General features: G+C 34.4%; 1 protein-coding gene across 1 annotated transcript; it reads right to left on the minus strand.

The window, feature by feature from the left end:
- Positions 1-340: 340 nt before the first annotated feature.
- Positions 341-11,457, minus strand: LOC140152990 (nuclear RNA export factor 1-like). The gene is made up of 10 exons (XM_072175560.1): positions 10,754-11,457; positions 10,181-10,308; positions 9,577-9,637; positions 9,019-9,130; positions 8,450-8,565; positions 8,031-8,073; positions 7,256-7,389; positions 6,643-6,791; positions 6,113-6,173; positions 341-5,558 (listed from the first exon to the last, which is right to left on the minus strand). The coding sequence occupies exons 2-10, from the start codon at positions 10,294-10,296 to the stop codon at positions 5,520-5,522; spliced, it is 831 nt and encodes a 276-aa protein (XP_072031661.1). The 5' UTR covers positions 10,297-10,308; positions 10,754-11,457; the 3' UTR covers positions 341-5,519.
- Between the last annotated feature and the right edge of the window lie 1,105 nt (positions 11,458-12,562).

Consider the following 12,562-nt stretch of genomic DNA (forward strand, 5'->3'; position numbering starts at 1 on the left):
TAATCCCTAATCCATTTCCTAACCCCAAGGGCCCTAACCCTAACCTAAGCCCTAACCCTAATCTGATCTTAAACATAACTCTGTCTCTAATCCTAACTCTGATCCTAACTGTTTTAACACTGACCTAACCCTAACCTTACTTCTAACCCTAATCCTAACCTAAAATATCCTAAACACAAACTATAACACTTTTCAGATCTCATACCACCAAATAAATCCCCATATCAATATGTAATAAATTTGCCTCAAGAAAATGTTGCGTGAAATTGGATTCGTCTATATAATACACTATGGCTTTAATTCAACTTGCTGGTGCAATAATAAACACTCAAATGAACTATTGTCAGCATTTATATAACATTTTAATACAATTCAAATTGATTTCACTCAATGATGCATCTCAGTCGACTCCTTCCTGAGCCATATACAAACAATCGAAACATAATTATAATTAATAAAGATAACAAAGAGCAAACAATACAACCATGCAACTCAATATACACTATGCTATGTTATGTACATTATTTACAAAGCCAACAACAGGTTGATGGCAAACCCTCAATAAAAATACTTTTTATTTCTCTTCAATTACATACACAAAACCAACAACAGAAGTAGATCACATGTGTATCATGTACACATACCATCTCTTACACAAAACAAATTAATTTAAGCAGAAATCAAGCTTTGGGAAAAAAACACCTATATGTAGTGTTAGGGAACAAACCACAAGTTTGACGACATCCTATAAAAACGAAAGTGCTTTCAATAGGTGGCTGACATCCTCCCTCCATCCCTCCCTGAAACTTAAGTGTGAAATGTTGAAAATTCCAATTCGAAAAATCAACTTTGACCATATTTTAACTAGTCCCTTTACAAATGTAATAATCAGACTTTTTGACCTCCTCCCTTCCCCCGCCCCATGAAAGGACTTTCGTGTATAAGACGTCGTCAAACTTTTAATTTGTTCCCTATGTGACTGGATGATGTTATTAATTTTACAAGTTTCAATTATTGGTCCATAGGAAATGAAACAAATCATACATTAGGCGACGAAAAATAAAAACCATGTTCTACAGGCAGACTTGGTCAGTCAGGCTTTGTTAATTTTTTTACATGCATATATATAGCAAAAATATTTCCCCAAAAAGGTGAAATCTGGGTTGGTTGGACCTGTAGAACAGGGTTTGGATTTTTTTGTCGCCTGAATACCAATTGAAATTCAATTTTAAGAGCCAGAATTCATTACGTAAGTTTAACTTGTCAGCAGATCGCTAAACAGAAAATCAGGAGTAATTTGGCAGATATAAGACTCATGTTTTGCACAACGAATTCAAGCGCTGTGAGTATTAACATTAGTACTGATTAATACAGAATAATAATATATTTGCATGTTTTACATCATCAAAATAAGAAAATCACAAAATTTTATACGGCATAAGATTAATGTGTTAAATATATGTTCATAAAAATATTCTGTATTTAAAATAACTTCATGCTGAAGTTTTAGCTCTACTTTTCAATAAACACATAAACAATGAATCAATCACTTTAATACATGTTGCTCTAAGCAATCCCAATATCTGCAAGTTTGAAATTAAACATAACAATTTCGCATCATTCCTTTGTCACTACTGTAACAATCTGACATAAATTTGAATAAATATTCAACTCTAGAATGCTTCAAAGCTCTTACAAACACACCCCAACATTTACATAGGTTTATAGTCAAATATATTTGACCATGAGAAACTTGAGGACATAGGGCTATTCCATTTATAATCCTCACTACCTCAGTGGAAGATTTTGGAAATAACTTCCATAGGGAGAGTAAGAATTTCAAATGGAATGAACACATTAGGCAGCTCCATTTGAAGGTCATACACCCTCTATGAAATATTCAACTTGAATCTTCCACAGAGGTAGAGTGAGTTTCAAATAGAGTTGGTTAATGTAATAATTCCATTTGAAATTCAAACTTCCCCTGTGGAAGTTATTTCTAACATCTTACACAGGGGTAGTGTGGATTGCAAATGGAAGAGCCCATTTATAATTATATCCACAGGTTAAGAAGAAATCAGGGCCTTCCTAGAAAATGTCAGATGCAAAAAAAAAAAAAGCAATATATGCCATAATTAACTGCCTTGTGTTCTCGTTTTATCAATAGTGATATCTTAACAAAGAAATTACGTACTAAAATATTTCCCAAATACAAGATGAATAGTTTACTCATTAAAATATTAAAATAACTCTGCATACAAAAATGTTTACACAATATCATAAGTCAGCCTTTGGATATACTGCATTTTGCATCTAACTCATGGCCTCAATTAATAATTCTTACAAACTATGCCATCAAAAAAAGTAGATTTGGGTATTATCTTCATGTACAATAAAATGGGTTATTCCAGATGATATCCATCCACCCCTTATGGAAGACATGACCTAGACCTTCCACACAGGGAGTGTGAATTTCAAATGGGGTTACTTGAATGGGTGACTCCACTTAAAATCTATACCTCCTGTGTGGGAGATTAAGGTCATGTCTTCCATAGGGAGTGTATGGATTTCAACTGGAAGAGCCCAATGTGTGCTTTGAATTGGATGACGCATAGAGATTCCCCTACTAGTACAACGATCAAATTATGTGATATTTGTTTTATATTTACATAATATCAATGATAATCATATAGTCTCAAATAACACACACCCAGATATTATTGGCAATTTACCTATTGTGCATTTTATACACTATGATCAAAATTATTTCATAATTCAAGTTGCACCTGCCACATGGGGTTATGCAGCTTACACATATCATGGTGCTATGCATTATGGGAAACAGGCAAATGGTCAATTTGGTACAAGGCCAGGTTTGAAAGTTTTTCTTCTTCGAAAGTACCCCACATTTAAAATACCAATTTCCATAATAAAATAGAGGATGCAATACACTTAGGCTTTTTCTTTAGAAATGAATTAAGTAAAATTGATTGACAGAACAAATGTGAATTCTTTATAACAATAAGCACAACAAGGACAATCCCTCAATACTGGTTAATATACAAACAATAAAAATAGTTCCTAAAATAATGAAACATGCTATCTACACCACTATGTGGCCTTCAGTATACAAAGTCCTACAAAACATTCTTTTGTCACAGCTCACAGGCAACTCTTTATACCATATTTCCCCGATGTGGCAGTGATGTCAACACGATGAGGCAGCCATTTCATGCACAAATCTATGTGACATCTTTAAGCGATGGCATGTGTATTCCAGCACCAGCGATTTGAAGCTGCGCCCAATGAAATGCACATTGACGTCACCACCACACCAAGGTGGAAAATGGTACAGATAATCTTTACAGCGGTGTAACGTTGTCCACTGTCTTATAAAATTTAACAAAGGAGGGATCTCCATCCCTCAATACATATTCTTTGACCAGTGTGTGTGCAAGCAGGTCATAAATGAAAGGTATAACAACTTGTAATAAAGTGACATTCCTCATGCAATAACAGTATGCTATGAAAGATATATACATGATTGTGAAGTGGCAGGTCAAAATTGTCAAAAAAACCTGGGTGCACAACTACGAAAAATCAAGATTTTCCTCACAGCACTATCATATGTGATTGTTTTTTCGTTGTAAAAAAAATCTCTTACTAATTGAAGAGTAATTTTATAATATCATATAAAAAATCTTGCTACATTGAAATGTTAACACTACTGTTTAACAAGTAACAGACTCTCTCTCATAATTGTCTGCACTATAGGCAAAATATCAAATTCTCGATCATGAGAGGATGTACCTTCTGCATACTGTTGCGTCAGCATACTTTACACAGAACAACACTATCAAGAGATCAAAGACTGTAATTGGTCTATTCTCCAAAGATGTGCTTGTGCCATAAGCATATATCTTTGCGTAGTACGCTTGACACAAATATCTGTACGTACCCAAGTTGGCTCTCATGATCGAGAATCAGATATTTTGCCTATAACTATCTTCCATTCACAGACAAGAATGTGAATCCACATCCTATTTATAAATATCAATCAAGCAAATATGTTCTATTCACAAGCAAACATGAAAAATATATAAAGAACTTTGTTCAATTTCATGTCCAATTTGTAATACAAAATGACAACTGGTACCTTGTAATTTATTGAAATAATTTACAAAAACATAGTCATTTGCTTGAAACAGAGTATATCCCTTTCATGTAAAATGAGACAGGAAAAATTCTCTGGTTATAATCTTTTTTGAGTTTTCACATGTTTCAGTTTCCTTTCTCCTTAATGACATTATATAAGTTTTAGTTTGTCAATTGGATATCATTATATCATAACCTTCTAAAAAGGCAACTGAACCCATTCTTGTTCCATTTTGAACTAATGATAACAAAAATGTATGATATAGGTCAACACACACCAATTTGACATCAAATTGAATGTTTTTTTACTCGTCAGCAGAGGCAATCTTGCGACGAGAAGACATCGCCTCATCTGTTCCTCATCTTCGACACCATAAATGTGATACAATCAAACAATGTGTGGTTTATCGTGCAGTACCAATTTTCACTTTTTATTTACTGTTATTGCCAATTAAAAAAGCTATTCAGTGATACCTCTATTATTACAACAAGCATAAATAGGTTAGTTTGATCATACTAGCTTCATGAAATAAACTAAATAACTATTTTATGCTTTATTTGGTACCATGAATGGTTCCTCAATCCTCCTATTAGAAAATACATAATATATATAAAAAGTTACCTTAACTGACGCTACCATTTTTTCTTTACTTGAGGGACAATAAATGGATTTAATGGAAAAAACTAACCCAACCTGTTTGATTGTATCACAATTTTCTCCTCTCTTCCTTATGTTCAATGGAAATACCCTACCACATGCATTATATACACAAGTTTCCCGAGTACCATCCTTCTGGGTATGAAATACCCAGAAGGGCACAAGGTTCACAACCTCAAAGTGATGACAACCCTGTGACATAATTGTTCATAAGTCTCATGACCCCCAAATCTGGAATTGGCAGCCTCATTTTGAGGCCAGGACCCACTGGTTGGGAAACCATACTGAAAGCTGTTGGGCGCAATGGTAGTTAGTGGGAATAATTATAAATCCATATAAAGTATAATTTCTATTCCTCCTGTGGTGGTTATTTGTCAATATAATCAGTCTATGCGCAGTTGCGCACCACAATGTTTATTTACCCAAATGTAAATCACTGTGTAACTAATACACACATTGTCACTGCTATATACATTTGTGTGTACAGCTTTGCCAATAGGTGATGACACTGAGATACTCAGCTACTTGATGGTGAAGGACTGTACAAGATGTAATAGGCAAGGCAATATACATTCAGAACTCATCAGCGCTGAAAGATCAATGATGTTGAAATACTTTCACGACTAGCTAATACCGGCGGAAACAAGATCTTGGATGTCCTCGGCCAAATTTGAAATCAATTGGCCCACACAAAATAGAGTTTCCTCTACTTCACAAATGCTTCCGGTGGAATACTGCCATTTTGCTGTAAATGATAAAAATTAGGTTAGGTAAGGTGTTATCATGTTAATTTATTCTAACACGTACACATGCGAAACAATAACTTTAAATATCACGTGTTTACTCATTTTCAAAATTGCACAAAAATACAACCGACTAAAAAACACATAGTTTTTATAATCAATTTTATACATCTCTCAATAATCTGGCTGAATAATCTTCTATAGAGAAAAAATTATCCATTATTCTCGCTCTATAAATCATTTAAAAGACTATGTTGTCCAGAAGACTGTTAATACCTTTAATACTTCATTCTTTAATCCTTTAATACTTCATTCTCAGTGGCTGTGGTTTAGCTTGTAAGTGTTGATTTTCAACTGAATTTGTAAACAAGTTTTATTCATTTTAGAATAAGGGTCATGATGGTAGTTTTCAGTTATTCAAATAATATTTAATTTAATTTGCACCGGCCTCCCGCCCTCCACTACTCAAAATATTGGACCTAACTATCACCTAATATTGTTCATTCTCACAGTATCCTTCTCCCCCATGTTATATAAAAAATAGATAAATGCTCACCTTCAGCTGCAAAAAAACTTGGCCTGATGCCGGGTAATCCCAGTTGTTTTCTTGTAAACACCTGTATGGAAAAATAATATATTCCACTTATTACCTTAAGGTGATGCTCAGCTCTTAGCATTTTGCCAAATTCTTAAATTCATGTAGGATTTATATACTTAGAGTATATCTTTCAACGTATGTCAAATATTGTATCTGCAACTCTGCAAGCTCAGTTTTCCTGCAACAGGTTTTTAATTTTGAGTTTGACCCAAAATTTGACCCAAAAATGAAATGGTATAATGAATTATCAGTTTTTTTCACCCTACCATGTTCCAAATGAATCTGTCATTGGACTACTAGTCCACTACTAAGCCCTCCAATCATAGTCCCTAACACATATTTTATGCAGCCTATGCAGGGGCCAAATATAAGCAACCTTAGTGTTTCAAGTTTGAAGATTTCTCCCCCTCACATCTTCCACCCAGGTGGTGACAAGTACTAATTAAGACCTAATTTGAAACCAAACAAAAACTGTGTGAATAACTTACTTCAAGGACCAGTCGGCATTCATTTCTGAATCCAGGATGAACTGTTGTACCATGGCCTGTTGCTCTGGGGTTAACCCCTGGGATGGTGATCCCACTGGTACTGTCACTGGGCTTGGTGATGGGGTGGGTGCTGCTATGCAGAATGCAGTCTAGAAAACACAAATATGAAGAAACAAAATTGTCACACAATTGGATCAATCAGCAGTCAATACAAAGTATCAAATAACAACTTTTTCAAGTGTTTATCTAAGGGAACCTAAACATGATTAGATGGTTTCTCAAACCCTTCCATGTGCACTCTGTACAGCATTGTATGCCTGTAAATATATCAGAAATATTTAACTCGTAAGGCGACAAACCCAGATTTTGAGTTATGTTGTGTTTTTGTTGCATGCATGTAGAAACAACTGTTTTGTGCAAAACTTGATTGATTTTGATGGAAAAAATATCAGTGAAGCAAGTGAAAAAAAGTGCAGTTTTTTTTATAGATTTATAGATCATTAGAAAAAATATAACCTAACCAAATCATTTTTGCATAACTTTAGAAATCAATATGCACTGGCACAACTACTTGTCATAATCTGGTCAGGGGGTAACAGTATTTCAAACTTACCCTTTTTTGGTTGCTTGTTGGTGGTCTTAGGCACAGCTCATCATTGACAATCAGACAACCCGTTGCTGGATTTGGCACTGTGATAAAGAATCTACTGAATGCTATCAGAGGTTGATCCCCACTCTTGTTTTGAACTGAAGGAACAAACAAATTGAAATGTATTGGTTAATAAAATCAAGTATACGGCAAATTGTACATTGTTCACCTGTCACAGATTGTTTTCTTAAGTCAAGTCGCAAAATTCTCTTAAACTTGGCTTGGCACAAGTCTAAGCATTCAAAATATTGAGTATTCGCCTATTGCACGGTTCCGCCATGATGCAAGGAGAGGCTTGAACTGGCATGACATGAAAGGAAGAATTACATAACTTAACGCAATGTTATATGACTGGTTCAATTCCCATTCATGCATGCTGCCAGATCGAGGCTCTTCTTGAATTGGCCAAGTGTTAGCTCATAATTTTATTATTTAATGGTTATGAAAAAGATGTATTTTCCCAAAATTTAAATACTTAACTTGAAATCATCTTTGTACAAATCCCTCGGCTTGATTGTCACAGCATACAAAAAATACCCTAAAAATGCACGTTTTGGGCTCTTATTTCCACAAATTGACCAAAATTTGACTATTATTGCCAGTTAAACTAACTAAAGGATTAGGATTTAGCTGTGTTTTATTTGGCAAAACAGGATATTTTTTTTAATCCCAAAAAATTTGTGCTGTATTTTTCTGGAATAGGAAGTAGCAAGCAACCATTAAGAAATTGAACACTTACCATCTTTGAACACACCATGGACTGTAAATGCTAGCAGGTTTGGCTGGAAAAAAAACCAGAAAGATAAAAATACAGTTCATTTTTGACAATAAATTATTGAGAAGGAAGTTGCTATGTAAAACTGTTTTTTGAAGCAACTTTACAATATTGGCCTTTACCATAACCATAATCATAGCTCTTATACTAACCCTAATCAGATTGTGAAGCTTTTTTAGATTTTAGCATCACTATCACTGGGAAGAATTAACCATAATATTTCAAACTTTTGATTATATGTACAAGTTAATTTGTTCGTATGATGAAAAGGGGTAATACATGTATAGCTGCATAACATGTTTGAAAAAGAACACAAACAGATAGACACAATGGGGATATAAGAGCCATGTCAATGTGCTAGATATCTGATCAGGACAACTTACCTCCGCTCTAGACACATCAACTTGAAATGATGATGTATCATGCTGCATCTGGGGCATTTCATTTAAGAAAGCTACAGTTGCAAGCTTGCCCTGTTTTAATAGCTTAACTCGCAGGTCTGTAACGCAAAAAAACATAACAACAGATTAAAATATGGTACCAGACAAAACTAAGATCAAACATTTGTGTAATTCCTCTGTACAGCAGGTGTAATTGTTCAGCCACACAAATTACCTCACTGAACTAAGGCAACAATCAGTAAACTGAGCAAACTGAAATACAGCATGTTTCCTCAATTAATCCCTTCAGTTTTCAAGTTAACTGTCCAATACCAGTTCCTTCATTTCAAGTATTTTTCTTCCTCTCTTTTAACTGCTTCTTTTGCCTGTGATTGGCATTGTGCCCTCTTTGTTTTTCTCTCTGACTCTTAATATAAAAAAAAAAAAAAAAAAAAAAAGATTTTCACATTTAGGTTTTCAGGATACCTACACGAAACAAACTTGAGTCTTTTTTTAGCCCAAATAAATATTTGTCATATGAGAAACAGGCAAACAAACAAATACACACTTACTTCCATCATCAATTCTTAGTAGATTTCTACTGTCCCTGATATACTGACTGAATATGGCCCTTATATGAGCTGGAGCATTTGCACCTGCAGCCGCTGTCAGAGAAAACCGTACCTAGTGTCAAGAGCATAGGAGAAGAAATTGATTAGCATGCATGCTGGATAGTCTTGGGGGGTGCAATACTACAATGTACACACCACATACACCCAGTCCCTCCTACAGATACATCCCATCCCCACACACATATCAACAATAGCAACTGCTGACATTGACCCAAGCTATTGAGTTTTTACTATCAAACTGCAAACATACACATCAGTGTCTGTCACTGATGAAAGAGGTGTAGGAGATGAAATTGTTACCATGGACATGATAAAGGTTTTATTACGTAAGTGCTGACTGTGCAGACCAACAACTACACTCAATGGTTATAATGCATTATTAGGCTGTTTTAGATATAGAAATACCATACAGGAACCATGGACGTAGGCATAAAACCAGATATTTCTCATGTACATCCTTATTTGCCTCCATTTACACACACCGTTGTTGCTACCTACCTGTTCATGATACGCTTCAAGAAGTGGCTGTCTGTTGCTAGAGTCAAACACATTATAGAAACTGTTGAAGAATTAAGAAGATAAAAATAAAAAATACTTTAGTTACTAAGTGTAACAGTTATAATAAGTATCAGATTTCATTTTTTTTTTACTTGGATCAATGATTTATTTGTAACACATAACCCAAAATCAAAGGTCTACCATCAGACTCATATGCTGGTACTGCCATATATTTGCTTGTTTCAATTTTTTTTTCCCCTTTTGTCCTAGTTTCACATTTCCCACCAATTAGGTATCAAAACATAACAGCAAATCTTCATGTGGAATGTTCATAATCAACATGGTTCTTGTCTGCAATTCTAAAGTAGTGAAAAAACACTAAAATGTGAGTAAAAATTTACATTTTATTTAGGATTACAAAAAAAACCACCAAAAATCACACATACTAGCAACTCATTTAAAGAACCATTGTGACCAGACTATCAAATCAGTAAATGACATAAACTAACTTGAACAAATGCCATAAAAATAAATTAGAAAATGATTGCCTCTTTAAGTCAACCTTCCTTTGCCAATACCATGTGGTATTATATCTAGTACTCACTGTTCTATAAATTTGGTGAGGACTCCTTCAATTTCTGGGGTGACCATGAATGACTTCTGGATTGGTGGTAGTGCTGTAGTTTCTCCTATATCAGGTAATATAATAGGTGCTGGCATTGCCTCGCCATCCTAAAAGAAAACAATGTAGGTAAGCTTGTGAATCATATGTAACATACAAAAATATGTACAACATTTTTGCACACATGGTGTTTTAAGTACAGAGAGTACCTCAAAAGAGTTAAAATACAATTAACGAAGACTATAACATCATGGATATTGAATCATTAGAAAGGCGTGCACACAGTTGGACGCTAGTTGCACTTTGTATAATACTTGACAGGCCCACTTATGTGAATTTATGCGAGTGTAAATTGTGACATAATTAACATGCGCAGTAACAAAAACAGAATAATTTTTGCCAATTTCAACCCAGAGGCTTGGTACATCTTCTGATACATTTTTCATTACATATATTTGTCACCCTTCCTCACTTTCTATGGAGATATCACATAGTAAAAGTCATGTTGGCATATAGCCATAGCCGACATTGAAAACAAATGCGTAATTAACTCACCAATTTCAGTAATCTAGGGAATCTTTTTCTCACAGCACTGTCAAAATACAAAATATGTGAAAGGCAAAAGAGCACACAGTATGTGTTAGTTCCCGCTTTCTGTGTTCCTATATGATCCTATACTCTGGGTGAACTAAATCAATCAAATCCTAACCTCAATCACAGTCCCCAATTGTAATAAGTAATCACAACAATGAATAATAAATGATTAGGAGTACAAGGGATGATTTTGTTGCAATATTGCAGAAAATTGTATGACTTGTTGTAATAATCAAAAACTTGATTGCCATGTCCCTGGTGAATGGAGAATCCTGTTGTAAGTTGTATAAATGAAAAGAAAAATGGAAATATTTCAGCTTGAAAGAAAAATGGAAGGCAGCAACTTGAATATTTTGGTAACATTAATTACTCCGTAATCTCCTGAACTATTGTGACTGTGCTGATATACTTACCTTAGGGGTATGGACAGTGTTTCTTCATCAAATTATTAGGATAAAATGTGTCCTATTTGTGTGGTTTATCACTTGATGGTACTATAACTACAAAATTTCATTTAAAGCTCAGCACGATTCCACAGATAAGTTGCCATGCTTTTGCACTAGAAACGTTCAAATTTGACCACATTGACCACAAATTTGCTCTTCTTTGAATTTATACTCGGTGATGAAGAGAAGATCAGTGAAAGCTAAATTCAAGTGTTTAATAATCTGTCCTTATGGAATTGGGTTTATTTTAATGTCCAACAACACCATGAAAGATGACACACTTGCTTACCCATGATGAGAAATACCATAACATAGCATCAATAGAAAAGTAACATAGGCCTGATCCATGTACAGAAGAAATCAAAATAACTCTATCATTTCAATGGTGAGAAATCAAAATCTACTATTCTCTTTTATGGAGCATGGACTACATACTAATAAATGACAAGACACACAAGCTAACTGGTGTGGTAATAGATTGAAGAAACAAGGCATTACCTTCATGTGAGCATACAGAGTTAGCCTAGTATCAAGACATACACATAATCCCTTAATGTCTTGCCAATAGGCTAACTTTGTACATGTTTATATGAAGGATAGGCAAGAAACAAAGGGTTTCATAAAGATATGAAGATCAATGAAGATACACAACAGTAAATCAGCTAGAAATTTCAAACAAGAGCAATAAGTCTTTGTACTAGAAGCAGCATAGTAGGGATCTTCATGCATCAAGGCCCCATGTGAAACTAAACCAATTCTAAAGAGAGAATAGGCCAAATATGCCAACCACCTGCATAAAGATTGTATAAAGAATGATTGAAGCATAGAAACCATCATAACTTGAACAATACAATAAAAGTACAAAGAGAAAATTCTGGGTGCACAACTTCACCTTTCACAACACATGCAAACGGTTCAAAAATATACAAACCCAAGATCAAATTATCCACTGACTATGAAAGAATAATTGAAGACTGCAATGGAAGAAGTGCCCAAAACTAGAATTACGCGGTTCATAATTAAACAGTCATTAGTAAAAATTCATAAAAATATGCAAATAAGCTCATTAATATTCATAAATATGTAAATAACATTAACTACAGCCAGGCATGAGATTGGCTTTACTTGATAAAGCTGTAGTACAACAAAAAGGCCCAAATTGGTAAAACTACTTAAAATGGACTGAAAATAAAAGCACATAAATTTCAATAGCCAAAAAGCTGAATTCTGCTGAAAAGCTGAAAAATCTCATGCCTGTACAGCACAAGAGGTCATCATACTCTATGACCCTACCAATTTAAGAAGTTCATTGGTTATTGCATGT

This window comes from Amphiura filiformis, chromosome 5 (genome assembly GCF_039555335.1).
Source record: "Amphiura filiformis chromosome 5, Afil_fr2py, whole genome shotgun sequence".
In the NCBI taxonomy this organism is placed as follows: Eukaryota; Metazoa; Echinodermata; class Ophiuroidea; order Amphilepidida; family Amphiuridae; genus Amphiura; species Amphiura filiformis.